Raw genomic sequence first — 21,482 nt, forward strand, 5'->3', positions numbered from 1 at the left:
GATGAAAAGTTAAAAGTCACTGAATGGAATAATCAAATATTCATTTTCCACACTCAAGAATCCCTGTAGAGCAAAATATACATATACTAGGAACACCTACAGCAACAAAACAGAATGTTTTCAAGAAATTAGCCTAAATGTAAAGCTATTCCTGTATTAACCAGCAACAGAAGTATTTTTCAGATATAAATATGGAGGCAATGTAGATTTTACAGCTTTGTGCATCACTGGAAGTCACACACATGCTAAACATCACATAGCAAAGCTGGAAGCAGCAGAACTCAGGCACTCTGCTAACAGAGCATCTTTAGTATTAGTGAATGACAGAACCTTCATGGAGAAACTCCCATTGCTAAAGAGCCAAAATAATGAGCTCCTCTCCTTCCTGACCTCCCTGCTGCAGTGTGAAAGGGGTACTCTTAAACAGTTAACAACTAGCTCTCCTCAGACAGAACCACACAACTCTAAGCCACAAGTGGTAGGAAGGATCACGCCATCACCAACCTCTCCCCTTGTCACTCTGAGTCAGATCCTGCTTCTCTCCACTTAAAAAACCCCATACCATGGTTAAAACCTAAGGGTATTTTTGTACCTTCGGGCTGCCATTAACTTTGACACTCCACACTTTAACAATGATATGCCAACTTTCATGGTGATGAAATCACATGATGTAGTCTTAGCAGCAGTAACTGTATTAGTAGGAATAATAACAACAAAGCAGCCAATTTAAGAGTGTGTCAATGATGAAAACACAGCTGAATGCAAAGTTCTGAATGTAATGGTGTTTCCATTTGACTATTTTTAAATCAGGTGAAATAAGCAAGGAGCACACAATTGCTGGCCTGCATTTAGTACACTGTAATCTAACATAATCAACTTGGTTGATTATGTTATATTTCCCATACTGGAATAATGTTTGCAGTCTTATCTAGCTTATCAACACTCCTACCTTTAATATTTTTTTCTCTTTCTAAATATGTTTAAAAAACTTGTAGTCATTCAAAAATACTTTCAAACTTACTCTTAACCCACTTCCAGAGTGTGAACCTCTGACTTTACCCAAGCAAGAAACACTAATTTCTTTTATTTCATAGTCTATATGTAATGTTATTCATTACTTATTCTTATATATTCATTTTCCTTAAAGGCATAAATGGTATAGCATTTTGAAATAGGATGGTGTCACCGCTTTTCTCCTACTTTTCCTGAGACTTGGACTCTATAAATTTTGTTTACTTGCTCTGAAGTATCAACTTAAATTTTCTTGCAACTCTTCCTTGTAACTCCAAGGTATCACAGGCATGTTTTGTGAAAAGCAAACAAACACCAAAGGTATCATTGACTTTCAATTCATTTTGATTCCAAATCTGTAACAGGCTGGGTGTATTTTCAATTCAACATCTGAGAGTCAGCCAAACATTAGAGGTATTGAAGCATAGAAGAAGCCATAAAGAAAACTTTCAACTAGTAAGGAAAAAATAATCTTTCCCCAGGAAATTGTTGGAAAAAGATCCTGGCCATTCAAATTTTGTCACACTACAGATACTCTTGCAAAAAATGTACCATTATGCAATACATCATGTTCTCCCAAGACACTGCTACCATAGAAATACACACTGACAACACTCTATCAAAACTTGTAACTCAGAGCAAATCTTTATTATGTATCCTAATTCAGGGCAGTATTTTTTTATAACTGCTAACAGAATAACATTCAAACAGCTATGCTATCATATTAAACCATCTACAGCACAGCATTTTAGCCCAGGCTTGCATTTAAAAAACCCAACATGAACCTCTTCATCAGAAAATACAGGGTTCTATTTGGAGTAAGAAATCAAAAAAAAAGGGGAGACTGTGAAAAAAATCTGCCATGTGCTCTATGTATGATGTAGACCTAAAAACAATGACCAAAAACTTATTGTCACTATAAAAACAGTACCAACAGCCAAGTAAGATAAGGATGGGCTACTAATCTTTCTACCATTAGATGCATTAAGTACATATATATATATATATATATATATATATAATGTATATATGTGTGTGTGTGTGTGTATATATATATATAATGTATATATGTGTGTGTGTGTGTGTGTATGTGTGTGTGTGTGCGCGTATGCGTGCGCGTATATGTGGCAAGCACATTTCTCTCCCTCTCAGGATTTTTCATAGAGGTGCACAGAGAGAAATGAAAGAGAAAATTTCTATTTCTGCTCCTTGTTTTTCCTATGTGGAATGTGTTTGGAGAATTGTTTACCTCGAGTGAGTGCCTGATTAGATTCTGGTGAGCATTGTTTGAGCCTGATGGCCAATCCAACCCACCTGTGTCTGAACTCGAGCGAGAGGGTCACAAGTTGGGTTAGAGATAGGGTCAGAGAAAGTAGTACGTAGTTTGAGTATTCTCCTTTTATATAGTATATTAATGTATTTTAGCATAGTTATAATAAAGAAATTATTCAGCCTTCTGAATTGAGTCAGACATCATCATTTCTTCCCCTTGGCTTCGCCTGCATTTACTATATATATATATATATATGTATATGTATGTGTGTGTGTATGTTCTTGTATATAAATACTTCAGCACTTTAAATCCACAATAATGGTCACTTTAATTGAGGTAAGACTAAGCAGAACTACCGCACTGAGCTTTTCTTTCTAAAACAGAGCAGCAAACTGCCCCCAACAGCCAACCTTACCCTGCTTTGGTACATCAGACCCTTGCTGTAGGAACTTGGCCAAGGCCAGAGAATAGGTCAGCACCATCCAAAGCCTGTGACCCCAGATCCTGGCAAGACCATGCTGCCTCTCAGCAGGCAGTCCAGAAGGAAGATACTCTGCACTTCACTACCCATCTTCTGGCTCACCCAGAACTTCTCATACAGCCTAAAACTGCATCAAGCAACATTCACAACTACAAGCAGACAAAAGTATAGAATTACACGTCAGTGTAAAGCCTCAAACATTAATTGCATCAATAAAAGGATTGCTAAACCACTAAATCAACGTTAAGAATTAGACTTTTTTTTTTTTAATTTGTGTTCCTGCACTGCCACCTAAAGATCAGAGTGAAAAACAGGAACAGTAGTGGACAATGTGACTTTTATCTGTAGTCCTGGAAGAGAACAGTAACTTTTTTCTGGTACCTCACTTTGAAAAAAGACCACACCAGATTCAACAAGATCAAAAAATCCAGATAGATGAAACAGTTCTATTGCACATCACAGCTTAGCAGTACTTCATTAATTGCCTAATTTTTATACATTCAAAAAAATATCTCTGTATGGATGTATATATATCCTTTAATTAGACAAATGTCAGCTTGGACAGTCTTGATCTATAAATTTTGTCTACTCACACATATTTTGCAAAGGAAAACAGATTGGTGTAAATATATTTTTTACTTCCTTAGTCACTTTTTAAAATTTAACTGCTATCACTATATAACCAAAACCACAAATTAGTAACCTCTTGTGATATAACAAACTGGTAGTACTATTATTTCTCCCACAAAACATGCCCTGGTTACACATGTACATCTGAACACCTCAGATTCACTTTTATTCCACCTGTTACTGCACTCAACTGTTGGAAAGGATGGATAAATATAATTGCCTGGCAAAAGATTCACAGTAGTACAGCCAGGATGAAAACAACCCTCCTACTGGCTGGACAATACCCTTACCTACAGATAGGTCCAAAAGTCAAATGGACTGTTCCATCTCACCCCCAAAATGTATGGTTCATCCCACACCTGTAACCCTCCCCTGAAGCATCAGGTGTCTGTAACCCCATTGGCCCAAGTCTTGTTCCAGCCCACCTTGAAGCCCGCTGATAAGGGGTCTCTGAGGGGCCGATGCCCTTTTGGAACTTCCACCCTCTCCTAGAGCATCCTCGCTACCCCATCCCCTCAGGCCTTGCCACGTGCTGCATCTGGCAGCTCCAAGCAAGACCTTTCTCCATCCCTAATAAACCTGATATTCTAAGAACAGCCTTCAGAGATCTCTCGTCTCCATTCATCTAAGCCGTCCTGGAGCACAGTATTCCTTACAGACTGGCACCCATTCCTTACACTCGGCCTGTCTTCTGAAGTCTGCAACCTCTCACAATTTCAAGTAGAAAATGTTCAGTCACCACCCTGAAGGGCTGTTATGTCCCAAGTCAGACTTCACAGGCATAATAGCTAAAAAGCTCTTGAGTTTGGCATTTATTAGGGTATTGGTTTTTTTGGGTTTTTTTTTTGGGGGGGGGAGGGGGGAGTTTTTGTTGGGTTTTTACTTTGGTTGGGATTTTTTTTCAATATGCTGAAGATGTAAGGTGCATCTTATAAAATGCAAGCATCACCTGAAATAGATTGTCAATTTTTTCTTTGATTAAATGAGAACCATGCCTGTAAAGGACAGGACACAAATCACCTGGACTGTTTCAACAAACAAAACTTCAAATGCTTTCAAAATAATCCCCTTCCCCTCGCCCAAAAAAAACCCAACCCAAACAAAAATCAAACCAAAGCAAAAACCTAAAAAAGAAAAATTAGTGATATTGAATGTTCTGTCTCTCTTCCTCACATCTTGGCAATTATACAGGGGTTTAACTCATCTAGCAGAATGTTTCATGTGTTAATATACAGATGCTCCTTTAACAGCTCTGCCACAATCCGGCTTGCTAGAATACTGTTCAAGTTTAAAATCCAAATTTTTTTTTCCTTCTAAACAAACACAGAAAGTTACTATGTGTCAGTTTCCACTTGTAGTGATATGCGGGAAGAAGGCAGGCATTTATTTACGGCATGTCTCAAAGCCACGTGCTTTTTACGGGATAAACCTGGCCAGGCGACCCGAAACTCAAGCATAGCCCGCTGCTTATTTCAAGAAGGCTGATGCCCCTCAGCTGTGCGAACGCCGGCGCACAGCTCCCCCTTGCCCCGCCGGACTCGGGAGTCCCCGAGCGGCGGCCGGACGCTCCCGGCACCGCCAGCCCAGCGGGAAAACTGCGTGAAGCACCAAGCCACGCCGGCACTGCCGCCTCCTGTCAGCCCAGGACACTTCCCCAGGGACTTCCCGCGCCCGGGGAGAGACGACATCTTCAAAAAAAGCCGCTTAAGATAAAAGCCCCCAGTTAAAAACAGAGGCAGGAAGCGGCAAGCCCAGGAGCTCCGCCCTGGCAGAGCACAGCCGCGGGACCCGGCACAGCGCAGCACAGCCGGCTTCTCTCGGAGCACGCAGCCCTGCCCATCCCGGCTCCTCTCCGGAGCACATACCACTGCCCACCCCGCCCGGCATAGCCAGCTCCTCTCCGGAGCACGCAGCCCTGCCTATCCCGGCACAGCCAGCTCCTCTCCGGAGCACGCAGCCCTGCCCATCCCGGCACAGCCGGCTCCTCTCCGGAGCACGCAGCCCTGCCCATCCCACCCCGCCCGGCACAGCCAGCTCCTCTGAGGGCGCGGACTCCCGGCCCTCAGGCACGGCGCGCCCCCGCCCCGGCGGAAGGGGCGGCGCTGTCCGGGCGGGGCTGGCTGCGGAGTTCCCGCGGGTACCTGCGCAGACAGCGCTCGCACACGCTGTCCAGCTGCTGCTTGGTGAGGACGTAGGCGAAGGGCACGGCGCGGTAGAGCAGCTCTCCGGGCCGCACCCTCCGACGGGAGCGGAGACCGCTGCCCTTTCCCGGGCTGTGGAACCGCTCCAGCGCAGCCGACTCCATCCTGCCACGCGCGCCGCCACCGGAGAGGAGAGCGCGGCCGCCCCGCCCACCGGCACGTGACCCGGCGCTGCCGCCGCCATCTTAAATCAGGGCAAGGGCGGGGCGACCCCTGTGGGGATGGAGCCCGGGCGTGCGGCACACGCGGTGCTGGGCCGGCGCGGCACGGCCGCACTGAGAGGGGCACGGCAGCCCTTTGCCTGAAGAGGCAGCCAATAATACGTATCACAGAATCCCAGAGTGGGTCAGGGTGGAAGGGGCTACAGTGCGTCATCTGGTGGAATCTCCCTGCTTAAGCAAGTCCACGCCAGAGCGCATTGCACAGGACCGCGTCCAGAGGGGTCTGGAATATTTCCTGTCAGGGGGACTCCACAGCCTCTCTGGACAATCTGCTCCAGTGCTCAGTCACCTACAGAGTAATAAAGCTTTCCTGCATATTCAGGTGGAACTTCCCGGGCATCATTTTGTGCCCCTTGCCTCCTGTACCTGGCTCCATCTTCCTGGCACCCTCACTTTACACATTTACACCCCAAACATTAAACAGTTTGGTTTACAAAGGAGGGGATGTGGCAGTAATTCAGTTAAAAGACGTGCCCAAAAAAGGACATTATATTTGTGAGCTGGCATCTGGATGTATTTCTGGATTTCACTGTGATCTGAATACAAAGAAATATGACTGGGCCAGTAGCTGCACCTATGCCCCGGTGGTGTTTCTCACCGAGAATGCACCCCATACACCAGATAACATTTTGTCAGAACCATGAGTCAAATAAATGACAATGGAGAAAGCAAACACTTGCAGAATTAAATAAGAGCATTAATCTGAAATGTTGGTGCTCAAAGCTCGTGAAACAAATGCTTTCTCTATGGGTCTGCATAACTTTCATTCATTTATAAGATGACACTCATGATGTACGCTAAACCTGCTAAACTGCAGATCGGCTTTACCTGGTTTTCCTTATCATGCCTATAGAGGGAGGTAGGGCTTGTGCTTTGGAAAGGAGCGTTGATTCATGCTGTCAAAGAACACTGACACATAGACCTAACAGTTCCGAAGCAGCTGTACAGTGCTAAAACACTCTCAGTTGTGTTCTCAGTAACTGTTATTTCAGTCTGGAATTGTTTTCATACAAGTTGCAACAAGGTAATAAGGAATGGCAATATCCGTATCTAAACCACTGCTATTAGGAAGAACCAAGGTGCCTAAAGTCAGAGGATTCTCACAGAAAAATATATTTTGGCATTTGCTTAATGCTACAATGATGTAATTCATTACCAAAAGAACTGACAGCAATCTAGCTGTTAGTGAAATCATTATGCATGTTATTACGCTTATCTTTAGCTCTTCTAGCAAATTTTTAAATGTGTTAAATTACAGTGTTACTGTGAATTTCTCAAGAATTAACCTTAGCAGTTATTAAAATATTAGGGAATTAGCTCTGTATTTGGCCTGTATGCTTTACTTCTTCACCTATTAAATGTTCTGCATTTCCCTGTCTATGATGTTTTAGTTTCTAAGCAGGCATCACCCAAAACCTGTATCAAAAACAAGCCCAGTAATAACAGAAGTTAACATCTGCCTCTATTAGTGGATAAATTTAAGAAATGAATGGTCAAATAAAATGCATAAACCTAAAGGCCTATCCATGAACTGCAAAAAGTGAACTTGGGGAAGAGTGAATATAAATATATTTAATTTTCATTATTTTCTCTTTCCTTCTTGGCAGGTTTTCTCACTTACATGTCCAGTAATACAAAAAAACTTGCAAAGTACAAAAACTCATCCAAGGGAATGCCAGTCTTTTGTCACACTGACACACAAACAAAATGAAAATCACATCCTTGAAGAGCCCAGCTACTCTAGGAAGATTTGAAGTATGTATAACTGAAGAAAAGTACTTCCATCAGTTTGGCATAAGTTGTACAGGAAACAAGCCACAGAAACTTGAAAACAGCTTTTAGTTGACATTGCATTTCAAGTGATATGAAAACATAATTGCAGTAATAGAGATTTTCTGTATAGATAAGCTTTCAAACACAGCATTGAACAGTTTAATGCAGTGTTGGATATTTGGACATCTGTATGAAGGGCCTGAAGAACTGATTCTACATACCTCCATCTACAGGTTAATGACAAATGTCCCCAGGAGAGCCATTCAACAGTCTTTGAGCAATGGTGATCAATGGAATGCCCAACATTGGAATCATCAGTCTGAATTTTCTCTAAAGTATGATGTCACTAGGGATATATATCCTAGTAAGTGCTTATTTATCCCAAGAATATATTTAGTTGAATTTAATCCCTGTTATCAGCATGGTATTTTTATATGACCAAGTTATACACAGACCTAAACAGGTCAGACTTCTCAGCAGCTGTTTGAAGTGCATGACACATTCTGGACAGAAGAAGCTGTCAAGGAGTGTAATGACGGCAGTTTTGAAGGAAATATCACTTAATTGTGGCTGATGCTGCTGAATTAGTCATATGTCCTTACTGCCAGGAGACACGGTCATGGAGCTTTAGCTCTTCTATCTCAGGATGGCATGTTTTACAACATGAATTTAGAGAAACAGATGTGAAATCATTCACATTCTGCTCCTTACTCATAAATGTGCAATAGCCATTCCAAACAACACAGCACAAAATTGTAAAAAATCTGTGTCACTAACAGCATAGAATAGCTATCTATTAATTAGCTGAAAGCTTGTAAGTACAGTTAAATCTTTTATGAACACGTATCTCTTGAAGAGGTCTCTTCACTTTCAATGTTAGTGGGCTAGTGAAAAATTGATTCTAGAATGTTAAATTAAAAATCACTGCAGAAGCGTTTTAAGCACAAATTTGTAATTTCATATAGATTTTATCTGTTGATTTTTTTTAACTGGGAAATTTACCAAACCATTGTATCTTCCCTGCCCCAAACACGTCAATTTCCTTCAAATGACAGAAGCAAGCTCAGGAAGTTCTGAGCTGTTTGTTTATTAGGGGTTGTATCAATAGGATCAACCACATGAGTGCTTAAAGACATTATGAGTAATCGACTGTTTCATTTGGTGTATCTTAACTACTCCTAATTTCCCTAGGGCTTCCTGTGCTTGCTGCATGTTGTGTTCTATCTGCTGGAGACAGTCAGTGTGCTTATTTTAGCAGTGACAAGTTAAAACAGCCCACATGAGGAAAGATGCAATAGCTGTTAAACAAGGCTATAATGTGAGCGAATAAACATCTCCTACTTTTACTTTCCAGAAAAGTAACTTTGTTATTTCCTTTTTCTCAGCATTTACAGAAGAAAGGTATGGCTCTGCTAATTAATGTCATACAAAACTCAAGTCAGAGTTTTCAATCTGCAGCCCCACAGATTGTGTTCAGTCTGACAAAACAATTAATTCAACATGCTTCTGAGGAAGCCTCAGTTTCTTCCTATCACATTTGCACATCCTAAACTATACCACACAATCTGTTTCTCAAGTTTTATGCTGATATTTCCATCAACATTATCATTAGCCTGCAAGGCTGAGCTCTAATTATTAAAATGTCCAATGCTGAACAGGTTTACAGCCAGTACAGACACATTCCACCTTAACAACCTCTTACCACAGCATCTACTGGGTTAATTACTGCAAGGTCAGAAACCCTTCTTCTAGATCAAAAGTGAACTGACTATAGAGTTCAACTTAACTGACCTAATTCCAAGTGGCAAAAATTCTCATTAATTGGACCAAGTTTGTTTCTGTCTCTATTTGTGTTTGTTATGATTTAAATATAGGTAAGTAGGAAGAGCTTAGGCAATTGCTAGCACAGTCATAATTCTCTTTCCCAGACAGATGGCACAAGTGATGAGGGCCACTAGAAAAGACCAACACCTAGCATCTCCGAAGTTACAGTCAATATATCAGCTATGATATACTGGTGCTTTAATATGGAATGCCAAACAGCATTTTTGGGCAGCTCCTCAAAAAATTGGAAGACTGAGAGAAATACTTAAAAGTGTTTTACTAGATAGTGCGTCACATGTGGTTCATGTTTCAGAGGTTCATGTATTAAATCAGTCTTGAAAAAAAAAGAAGGCAGTTATGCAAAGGAAAGGAATACAAATAATACAGCATTGGTTAAAAATGGTAACAGAAATGTATGACAAGCCTTCATATACAATTAAAAATTTGAAAGTGAAGTGAAAGTTCAACATTATCCTACAAAAGCTAAAATCCTACAACAGTAGGAATTACTGAGTGGATAGCATTAATTAATCAAATATATAGACCTACTTAATTTTCATTCCCTGTGTATTTATTCATATACAATAGTCATTTTCACATTTTCAATCTTTTTCATTAATACTAAAATAATTTTTATCATGGCAGGCATTTCTCCCTCCATTTCACATTTGTGATCAGGGCTAAACATTGCTCACACTTAGCCTTAATAGTGCGTTTCTGTTGAGCATTAAATCTCACTTCAAGTCCCCAGTTACGCAATATTCCTTCCACTTACAGACTCCTGCTGTTAGTCTCTGCATTGGATCATTAAGTGCTGCTTTGCAACAGCATCAAAATAAAACAAATTTCTTGTTTTCAGTTCATGTTTGAAATCTTATCAGCACATAGCTGAAGAAATTTATTTAGGCAGTGGTGGTGTTCCATTTCATGTATAGAATACTTCTCCTGGTATGCTGGAGGTGTGAGACATCTTGCTGCAACAAGAGCAAGGTGCTTTGATTCAGGGTGGGGAGGGGGAATCAGCTCAAGAGACACAGCAGTCTTGCAGACCAGTAGATAAGACAGTTACCATTTAATGAGACTGAAAAAGGTGGAACTGCTTCTGTTAATGCAAAGTTGACATTCATTGACAATTAACAGTGACTATCTCTGAAACAGTCAAAGATGTAAGCAGAAAAGAAGCCTCAAATCTTGACAACCTGCACCAGAACGCCAGCAGGGCTCTGAGACAGACTGCAAATTAAGCCTCAGCCTTTCTAGGAGTTTCACCATAGTATTACAAAAGCTCAGCTTTTTAGCTAGCAGAGTGAACTGAGGCTGCTCAAAATCAATTTGTCATCTGCAGCCAGAACTGCAGGAGGAAGACAGAGATTAATGCTTATCACATCTATACCTCACAGTAACCTTAAGAAATATAATTCTGTTTGCATTGTTTGGGGAACTACTGTTATTCACAGCCTGATTATGGCCCAGCCTTCACCAAAATGGCATTTAAAAACTAGTGCTTTGCCAAAGAAGGGTATTTTTTGCCACAGCTCTTTTCAGAGGGTATAATATACAACATATAAACAGTACAACCTCTCAGCATTGTTGAACAACAGAACAGCTAGATGGTAAAACAGAGAAATTTGGAACAGGTTGCCTTTCGGAGGGAGTACTATGACTAAAACCAGAATTTTAATAGCATATGGTTTTGAGTAATATTTTGGTACATGTATTACATATCGAAGACATTGGCAAAGGTCTTAAAAAAATAAAATCATCTTATTTGAAATCATTTATACAGCACTTAATATTCTGATAACTTTCAGACCTAAAATAATCCCTATACATGTGTAGGTGTTTATGTATTGCATTACAAACTAGTACATGTTCTCCCTGTTATTTTCAAAAGAAATAACTGTTACAACTTTTCCTCAGGGATACCACAATCTTTATTTTAAGCAACTCTCAGTTAATATTTTATCACCCTGTCATTACCTTGCCTTCTATTAACATATCACTATTAATTTATTAGCATTTTTTGACTTGAGGCTGCAAATTCAGAATGGCAGACAATGTTGCAGGCTCAGTTGTTGTAAACACAGTTGTTGTAGAAGTTGTTGTTTGTATTCTGTGAATCTGTCAAAAGGGCATTCTAATCATTAAGCACTAAAATAAAAACCAAACAAATAATAATTTGGTCTCGTAATTTTTTTTCAAATGTTGTAAATACACAGCAACAGTGTAACAAAAAGTTGCATTTAAGTGGCACAAAGTAGCATGACCTAATAAGCTCCTGCAAAAGTTGCAAAGCTTGTCCATCCCAGATTGGATTGTGTCCAAAGCTTGTCCATTCCAGGTAGGATTGTGAAAGGTAACTGTGAATTTATTACTTTTATCCTAAGTAGAAGGGCTCTTGTTACTTGCTAAATTTTTCCTGTTTGGACAGGAAATCATCTAGCTAACCGTATCTCTGATTTTATTTAAATCACTTTTTATCAAAGTAATCTTCCAGAAGCAAAGGTGATTTTCCAAAAGCTTTAGATTTATGAGTTCATGGACCTTGTACTTGCCAAGACTTCATCATGGAAGAAGGTCTCAGCAAACAAATCGGAGTTTTGCAAAGCCTCGAAAAGACGCTTATAGTCTTCTGGATACAAGTTACACATTGAAGCATTTTTGGGAATTTCTAGTGCTTTCAGTAATGTGTCACTATTGTCCAAGCTCCATGAACTGAAACAAACAAACAAAATCATAATGGAGCATTTATTTCTGTGAAAAATTAAAAAGCAAGAAACATTATCTGAAGGTACACTTCACTCCTTCACAGCCTCTAGAAGAAGCTAACCTCTTCTTGCAACACAAGTTACCTTCAATCCATACTGCAAACAGGAAGAAACCTCTGCTATTAAAACACATCAATAGCAAATAAAGCCCCCAGCACACACAGACAATACCAAACACACAAACATCCTCATTACAGGATAGGTGCTCTCTCTCCCTCATCCACCCTAAATTCTTAAGTCAATAACAGGCATTACAGCCTAAAGAGGGTGTTTCAGTGCTGGAGAAATTAAATTCAAGGATGACTCAGTACAGCATGAACTAGTGACTTACACCTCCCAGGTACTTTCTTCTCTACATAAACAGATGTATCCACCCTCCCCACATCTACATCTTTGCTATGAAAGCTATACTTTTATAAATGTGCACATATATTAACTATTTCCCAGATAGGAGGAGTGTATAAATACACAGAAGATGCATATTAGAAGCCTTCAACTTCCTAGCTGAAGGATCAAGTGGAGATGAGGTATACCACTGAGCTTTAAGAAAGAAATCCATTAAGGCTCTTTGGACTTGTATTTCTAAGAGAGTTACTTAAATTTAGTAGCTTATTTTTCCCCCCTTTCTGGAAGTTAACTTTCATAATCTACTATCAGCAAATTAGAAGTATATGCATTATTTTCATCAGCAAGAAGTCAATGCTTTCCAGACTGTGAACACCTTCAATTTCTGGGAAACAGAAATCTACTGATCATAAAGAAATGTGAATAGCTTGCATAATTGGTAAAGTTTAAAGCCTATTTTTTTAATTAGATAACAGCCATTTGAGGACATCCCCATTCCACCTTCTATAACCTTCAGCTGTTTTCATTAGCATGACTTTGATGTCTGTTGTGAGCTGAATCTCTTTCAGCTTTTAGTTTCTGTAACTGCAAACCTCTTGGTGGTTTTATTATTATATCTGTAAAATAAGTGAAAACTTCTTGCAGATACATGACCTAAGCTCCACTGGAGCTACATGAATTACTGCACATATATATTTTAAATACTTTCCAACCTTCCTTACAGGAACAGTCCCCAGAATACTGTATAGTAGATTGCATAAATGAAATCTTCTATTCTACATGTTGATAATTAATTAAGAATTAATTAATTCATTTTTTTAAAAGGCAGTATTTTATCAGCAAACAAGTACTGCTTTGGGAACATATTTTAATATTTTCATATATTTCTCTGAAGTATAAAATTGTAATTCTTTCTTACTTACTTTAATCTATCGGTAAGTTTAGACTTAGGTTTAGCAAAAGACTGCTTCACCATGAAAATAAAGGTAGATGCATTTGAGGGCTTCAAGCCTCCTGTAAATAGATTTTGCTGAGGAGTCAGTCGTACCAAACAGATATGGTCATTTGGCAGCCGCTGCAAGAAAAACAAAGCAAATCACTAAAAAAAAAAATCACTGTTTAAGACAATATCTATCTTAAGCTAAGAGTTTCATCTTTGCCACCAGTAACATTTCTTATTAAAAGGCTTAAGATTATTTCATCAGAAGATGTGTCTGTGCCTCAAGCAATAAAGGAAATAGAAAACAAACAAAAGATAATATAATTTGGGGTTTATTTCTATATTTTAGGACTGGACTTTCTTAGTTGAAATGGACAATACAGACTTGATGTGAGTTTTCAAGATATTATATGGCCTACTGTATTCCTATACTATGCAAGGTACCAAACCTGCCTTTTATATATAAAGACGGAATTATGTGAGTGTAACACTAAGGACACTATTGCAACATGAGGATTTTATAAAACTGGGACAAAGTGGAGTCTTCAAAGGAAATAAATGTACTTCTGTATTGGCAGCAATGGATATATTAGATCTGACAGCTGTACTTCTGACGTTGTTCTGGTACCTCTTGCATAGCCTACCTGATGGGCCTCTCCACATGGCTTTTCAGCAACACAACTAAGCACATAAGGCACACCCAGTCACTTACATATTACAGAAGTATTGCAAACCGTACTCAATACAGCACTATAGTAGTTTTCTGGGGAGTGTGAAACTCAAAATATTAAATAAACGTGCTTTTATATTATCAGAATTAAATAGGAATATTCCTTTATTATACAAAGGAACATCATTACTTTTCCAAAGGAGAGAAGTAAATAACTTTATACAAGGTATTTTTGCACTTCTCAGATTTAAGTATGGAGACTCTTGCTTTTCCACAATTAACTTGCACATGAAACCTATAATAGACATGCGAATAATTATTTTAATCAAAATCAGCAGCATATTGATTGTGTTATTAACTGTAGTAACACTTGTTTTGTTCAAGAAGGTAGATGTGACCATCACTAACTTTCTCTGAAAAATACTTTACCTATTCATATTCCTTTATGCTGTTTACTCACTATATTTTTTCCCATCACAGACAATAAAGTTATTAGTTTATTTCAGTTTCTAAGATAATAGCAATTCTTCACTCCATTTTTAATTAATCTCTATGCTGCCTTAAATATGAATTTGAAAAGTTCTTAAAAATACATCTGTAAATGCTGCTATAAAGTTTCTTTAACCTTTAATTAAAAGTAGTTTAGCTGCATCTTCAGAAGAAAAGCCTATACAACAATCTTACCCCCGCTTTTGGTATCGCCAGTCCCCCATTTTTCAAATTAGTTGCAAATGAAGACCAAGGTTCCTATAGGAGAAAGCAAATGTATTATGTATCATGGAATTGAAGTGTTTTGTTAGAATATAATAGATTATTTCAGTTGGAAGGTACTTGCAGTGATCATTTAGTACAACTGCCTGAGCAATTCAAGGCTGACCAAGCTAAAGTATGTTATAAAGGGCATTGTCCAAATGCTCTCTAAAATGCTGACAGGCTTGGGGCATTGGCCACCTCTCTAAGAAGCCTGTTACAGTGTTCAACCACCCTCTCCATGAAGAAGTACTTGCTAATGTTTAGACTGGTCTAAACCTTCCCTGGCACAGCTCTGAACCATTTGCATGTATCCTATCAGTGGATACTAGGGAGAAGACCTCAGGACCTCCCTCTCCCCCTCCCCAGGAACTGAAGAGGGCAGTGAGCTCACCCCCTCAGCCTCCTTTGCTCCAAACAAGACAAGCCCAAAGCCCTCAGCTGCTCCTCATGGCCTTCTGGTTCCTTCACTGGTTTTGTTGCTGTCCTCTGGATGTACTCAAGGACCTTCACATCCTTCTTAAACTGTGGAGCCCAGAACTGCACAACTGTTTAAGGTGAGGCTGCACCAACACTGAATTCAGTGGACAATCCCCTTTCTTGACAAGCTGATGATGCTGTTTAAGGCACCTCAGGGTGTAGTTTGCCCTCCTGGCTGCCAGGGCACAGCCTGTTGACTCACCACCAGTCAGGTATAGCCCAAATCAGTACAGCCCTCTGAGCTCTGCCTTTCAGCCAGTTCTTCAACCAGCACATCCTGAACCTGCTCATCCCACAGCTGGACAGCTTTTCCAGAAAGATGCTGTGAAGGGCAGTATCAAAAGTCCCCCTAGAATCCAGAAAAATTGCATCTACCTTTTCCCTTCATCCATTGGGCAAGTGACCTTATCACAAGAGGGTGTCAAATGGGTTAAACAAGACTTTCTTTGTGAACCCATATTAACTGTGCCTGCTGAGTGCATTGCTCTTCAAATGCCTTTCAACAGTACCCAGCAGACTCTGGTACTCCATAATGGTTGCAGGTACTGAGGTCAGACAAACAAGTCTCCAGTTCACTGGGTCTTCCCTCACATTCTGCTCTGTAGGGGGATGTGGAATAACACCGGCCTGCTTCACACAGCAGGGACCTCCCAAGACCTTTGGTACCTGACCAAGAGAGGTCCTGCCATAATTTCACCAGCTCCTCAGTACTCTGGGATGAATTCCATCAGGCCCAAGGACCCCTGAACATTCAGCTGATACAGCTGGTCCCTTCCAGTTTGTCTCCATAAATGGAAAGTCACAGTTCCCACACTCATGGTCCTCTGGCTCAGGGGGCCAAGCAGCTCATGGCTTATCAGTATTATTAAAGACTGAGGCAAAGAGACATCAAATGCCTCCACTTCTACTTTATCCCTGTTAGTCAGGTGACCTCCTTCAAAAAGTACTAATCTTCAACTTCTTAATATTTACCTTAATGTATATCTTGTAGTATAAGGTATTTGGAAGATAATGGACAGTGAAACCTTATTTTAGATTAGCAAAACATTTAAACTTTGACAGAGGGTTCCTAGAAAATCAGAGCACAAAGATAAATCTGAAAAGCATAAACTAACTGAAAGCTGATGGTCATATGCTCATGAGGAACTGGGGGAACAACATAAAAAAAACTTTTAAAACGAAACCATATCATGTTTCACAAGGTAAGAAGGTACTGACTAATAGGAGAAGCAGGTATTCTTAAAAGCACCAAGACTCAAAAATATTTCTTCTGAACACAGCTTAGGAAGTCAAAAGTATACATGTTGGCAAAATTCAGAGGATATAACAAAGAGCAGACTATGACAAATTGGAAAAGCAGACTTCTAGTTTCACAGAAATATTAGCAAAATGAAAAAGGTTTATCTGGTGTGTAAACATTTTTTTTTTTACCAGATTCTAAGAATAAATGTTTTTGAGTGCAATGGCTTGTAGTGAAAACACTGACATTATAGTGAATAACAATGTCACTTAATTGAAAGCGTTATACACAAAACATTACTATTTTAGCTTTTTACAAAAGTTTTCCAACAGTTCTCCAACTGATTTAAACATCAAATTAGCTTCAATGGTAAACCATTATAAACTCTTTTCTAAATGCATGTCTATAGCTTTAGGGCCTATCAGCTGGTACAAAACTCTTACCTTATGCAATAGTTCGATTTCATACCCTAGTTGTGCAAGTACAGTAAGTGCTTGATAAATCTTTGACTTCCCAGGCTTTGCTGTTAATACCTAAAAAAATGGCATAGAGAAAGCATTTTTATTGCAAAATCCAAGACTGTGTCTTTATATAAACAGTAAGAAATTCAGTTAAGTCTAAAATTCCAAGGTAAAGTTACAGTAGGCCTCTAACATGTGCTTTGTGCTATTTTAATTTATCTTGTCAGAAGACAGGGTTAGAAGATGCAATATTTGAAGTATTTCTTCACAGCAGTTATTTGGATAACTGAACTATGTATGACTCTCCAGCATATACTTTCTGGTCCCTTTTAAGGCAGAGAAGTTTCACACAGAACAGAAATGAGGATCAGATTTCATATAAAAGCCACAGCTTTGGCAGAGTTATCTGTGCACTGGTAAGATAATATTCCCAAGACACACAAATGAGAGTAAGGAAAACATCAGGTGTTCACACTGAACATGAAGCAACTTGCATAGTCATCATCCTGATCAATGTTACAAATCAAACAACTCTTATGGTAAGGAAAAAAGAAAAGCTTGTGATTATTCTCAAAAAGGACAAGGAGAGAAGTAAATTGTAGCAGGGAGATTTAACTTTGTGGAATAGATTTACATAGCCTCGTCATATGATAGAACGCCAGAACAACCAACAAAAAGGAGTCAACAATGTCTTGTTAAAGAAGGTTCCAACAGCTTTTACTACACACCTCTTATGTAACAGAGTTCACATTATAATCAGGAAAGTTAATTAAACAAAACAAAAAAAAGAAACAGGGACTACCTTAAATCAATAGGCTGCCCTGTATTTAGTAAAACATCTGACCATTAAAACATACTATAACATGGGTATTTCAGTAGCGTACAAACTGTCATTTCGTAAAGAATATACTTAACATGTTTAATTTTTTCAGTGGGGTGTTAGGACACAACACTGGTTGTATAAGCAGACCCTTTGGGACAGCATAAATTAGGAATATGTAATCCAAAAAAGGCTCTGCACTTTAGTGTGCAGAGCATTAATAAAAAGGAGTGTAAATCATTATATATTTTGTCTATTATTTTCAGTACTGCATACAGAACAACTCAAGGGGACAAGTACATCTCACTGTATTGGTATTTAGTGACTCAGAATCCTCTTCACTTGTGCTTTTGTGTTTTGAATTCAGTCTTCATTAACTACTACCTGCAACTAGTAAACAAATGTTTTGCAAAAGCATGGCACAGAATTTAATCACTTCACAATTTACAATGGAAAGCAGCTAGTCTGCTGCTGCACATACTTCTCAAGGACCAGTCTTCACATTTTTAAATCTGCGGTTAAATGACAACAGAATGTTTCTTTATAGTGTTCTTACAGCATAAAGCAAACAAGTAGAAAATTGACAATACTTAAAAATTCTGGTAGGAAAAAAAATCCCTAGCAAAAACACTAGATATACAATATAAATGGGTTTGTGTTCTGTAAAGCACTACACCTTCATTACCTGTAAAATGCTTTGCACATACCGTATACTCTTTTTCACTTATAAAGAGGTTGAGTTCTACTCTTCCGTATCTGTATATGGAACTGCATTCATACATGGCAAAAAGAAGTCTCCAAAGTCTGTTTCTTTCCAACTGTTCCGGTATGATTCCAACAATTTTCAGAGGAACATCTGTTTCCCACAATAGCAAAAGTATCTTTAAAATTTTGCAGTATGTATTAGACAATCTCATTAATTCTAATGTCTTAACTACAAAAAACTAAGAGAAGAAAGTCTGTGAGTTCATGTTGTTAAAGAATGAATACAATTAAAGCCTTAGCCAAAGCTAAGCCCTGTTTGCATTAGACTTTAAATTACAATAAAATACCTAATTATCTGATATTGCCATGGGGTGGGGCGGGGGGGGAGAGGAGTGGTTCTGAAGCTATCATGAGTCTTAAGCAAAGCCGAAACATAGAAAACAGCATCTATCAATCCAGCATGAGTCTTAAATAGAACATATACTGCAAGCAAATCCCCAGGTTTTTGCCAAACTACCTATGCACCCTTGAAACATGTTTGCAATGTGCGGGATCATAAACATATACCTGCCCTCCAAGGAACTGCTGCTACACCTATGGTTTCAAAAAGTTTGTCAGAAGACACAGCAGGTGGTTTCAAAGCTCCCTTTGCCAAAGGATCCAGTCTGAAGAAGTCACCATGAATCACCTTTAACTGCCCATCCAGGCTATTTTCTAGGGACTGAATAAAAGTAACTTCAGTTGAAGAAATCTGCATACAGTAACTAGCTTTGCAAAACACCCAACCGAAACAAAAAATGCATTCAAGCACTACCTAAAATTGTTACCCAGTCAACAAGAGTCAAACCTCAGAGCTGCTTCTTACAGATGATAAAAAGAATAGCTGATAAAAGTAACTGCCTCCTTTACTGTGCAGGACATTTTGACATTTTTTGTGCTGTTCAACTTCAGCTTTTAAACCACATTCTTAAATTTATAAGATGTTCTGCCATGTTTTTGAAAAAACCACACAAACTACTAAACTAAGTAAACCACTTCTTTTAACAAATTGAAACTAGAATTCTTCATATCTGTGGAGAGGATACCTTTTATAGACATTTTAAGTCAGGTGAGAGTCATTAGTTCCAAACCAGCTCTCTAATACAAACCTTCTAGAGCAACTTCTGCAGCTCTGTGTCTGACCCGCTTTGAATCCATGCAAAGCCCAGGTGAGCAGAGAGGACAACGCACGTGTCAGTTGTATGAAAACAGATTAAATAAAACTGATATAATCAGAATAACTAAGAGTATTTTTACAGATTTTTTTACAGCTTCATACAGAACTCTTGCTTAAATATAAACATCTACAATGACTTCAATCAGTTTCAAATTTAGGCATGAAATTTTATTTATGCATAGAAAGACTATGTATGAACTTGAATTCCTACATACACAAAATGCCAAATTAATTTAAAAACATTCGGCATTTGTGATCTACAATGCCAAACTACATAGTGTTATTGGGCATTAGGTCAGATGCTGCAAGTAACAACCACTGCCTAATTCCTTTTTGATCCAACAATTACATAACAATTTAAGCTAATTTCTCATTTTCCCTTTAATTTTGTTTTAGAAACGTGCAACTGAATCAAAAGTATACCTGTAAGTCTGTAAGAAAATCTGAGTTACTTTCCAGAGCTACCACTCTAAATCCTGCATCAAGCAGAGATCGAGTCAAAATCCCAGGACCTGAAATAGGAAAATAAAGAAAAAAAATGTAAAAAAAAAAATAATAATAAAAAAAAAAATTTAGGAGTGTGTTTTTGTTTGTAAGTGATTACCTTTAGTGATTTTCCCCAAAAAAACACGTGGGACATATCACCTTCAACAGGTGTGTTTGTTAAACACACTTCAAAACAAGAGTTACAGAAACGATTTACAGGCAGTCTGCCCAAGATTTCTCACTGTATTACACTAAGCACAGCGTTACAATTAGATACTGAGCAGCACTGGAAATAATGTCGCAAATATTTCTATTGCTTTTTTTTCTGCCAACTGAAATATACTGTGGAATCTTATCCATATTATCTTTAAAATACAATCTGAAGAAATGCAAACAAAAGAAACACCCAAACTGCAGAGGATCTGCCGTAGCCCATAATCCTGGGTGTGCTTTTACTGATAAAACCACAGTAGAAATTGCTATCTCTAGTCACTCTACAGCAGTTTTAACACGATTGACTCAGCTTCCAGCCTGCAACCTCACCCATCCCGCAGGCTCTGCATAAATGGGACGCCCAGGCACACCCCAGATGTCCCGGGAAGGTGCCGGGGCGCGGGTCCGGGGCACCCCCAGCCAGGATTGCGGCCGGGGGAGCGCCGGAACGCAGCGCAGCTGCCACCCCCGCCCGAGATGCCGGGAGAGGCACGGCCCCAGCCCCTTCCCACAGCAGCGGGGCCGGGGTGCCGGCACGGCGGATAGCGAGGGCGGCACCTCGCACTGACCCCCCAAGGTCACCGGGGCGCGCCGGAGCCTGGGGCAGCTCACCGGGCGCGAACTCGAGCAGGAGGTGCTGGGGGCCGGGGCCGGCCCCGCCCTGCAGGCAGCGCCGCACGGTGCGCGCCAGCTGCGGGCAGGCGATGAAGCGGCGGACCACGAGGCTGCTCCGCTGCTCCTTACGCACCAGCCGCTTTTCCTTCGTCGGCTCCGCCGCCCGCAGGGACGGGTACTGCCGCCCCGCCGTCACCCAGCACGGCGACAGCCAGCAGAGCAGCGGCCGCCGCCCCGCTGCCAGGAAGAGGCCGCAGCCCGCGGCGCCCAGCGGCGCCCGGCCCGCCAGCATCGCCTCGCCGCCCGCGCCGTGCTTCCCGCTCCGGGGGCGCGATCGCCGCGGCAACCCGGGCGTCACT

At 40.0% G+C, this 21,482-nt stretch overlaps 2 protein-coding genes across 4 annotated transcripts in view; both read right to left on the reverse strand.

Annotated features, from left to right (window-relative positions):
* The window catches only part of SMYD3 (SET and MYND domain containing 3), a 428,456-nt gene extending 422,725 nt beyond the window's left edge, over positions 1 to 5,731 (reverse strand). For both annotated transcript variants that reach the window (XM_021550462.3, XM_021550461.3), the window contains exon 1: positions 5,537 to 5,731. In XM_021550462.3, coding sequence (XP_021406137.1) covers positions 5,537 to 5,700 — 164 coding nt within the window. In that variant the 5' untranslated portion in view covers positions 5,701 to 5,731. The remainder of the gene's footprint in view (positions 1 to 5,536) is intronic.
* Positions 5,732 to 11,324: 5,593 nt separating this feature from the next.
* On the reverse strand, positions 11,325 to 21,451 carry TFB2M (transcription factor B2, mitochondrial). Of its 2 annotated transcripts, none has more exons than XM_021550433.3 (8): positions 21,121 to 21,451; positions 20,233 to 20,321; positions 19,161 to 19,314; positions 18,596 to 18,744; positions 17,051 to 17,140; positions 14,822 to 14,884; positions 13,451 to 13,602; positions 11,325 to 12,129 (listed from the first exon to the last, which is right to left on the reverse strand). In XM_021550433.3, the coding sequence occupies exons 1-8, from the start codon at positions 21,413 to 21,415 to the stop codon at positions 11,943 to 11,945; spliced, it is 1,179 nt and encodes a 392-aa protein (XP_021406108.1). In that variant the 5' UTR covers positions 21,416 to 21,451; the 3' UTR covers positions 11,325 to 11,942. The 2 variants fall into 2 exon arrangements, with proteins under 2 accessions (XP_021406108.1, XP_077638167.1); XM_077782041.1 differs by lacking the exon at positions 11,325 to 12,129 and adding an exon at positions 12,149 to 12,278.
* Between the last annotated feature and the right edge of the window lie 31 nt (positions 21,452 to 21,482).

This window comes from Lonchura striata, chromosome 3 (assembly GCF_046129695.1).
Source record: "Lonchura striata isolate bLonStr1 chromosome 3, bLonStr1.mat, whole genome shotgun sequence".
In the NCBI taxonomy this organism is placed as follows: domain Eukaryota; kingdom Metazoa; phylum Chordata; class Aves; order Passeriformes; family Estrildidae; genus Lonchura; species Lonchura striata.

What these genes read in the sequence shown, in the direction of transcription:
- TFB2M (XM_021550433.3), bottom strand. Translation starts at nt 21,415, where the DNA reads ATGCTGGCGGGCCGGGCGCCGCTGGGCGCCGCGGGCTGCGGCCTCTTC. An exon ending in AGCAGTTCCTTGGAGGGCAG is followed by an intron (nt 18,745 to 19,160) that starts GTATATGTTTAT and finishes TGTGGGAAACAG; the next exon opens with ATGTTCCTCTGAAAATTGTT. An exon ending in TGGCGATACCAAAAGCGGGG is followed by an intron (nt 13,603 to 14,821) that starts GTAAGATTGTTG and finishes TTTTTCTTGCAG; the next exon opens with CGGCTGCCAAATGACCATAT.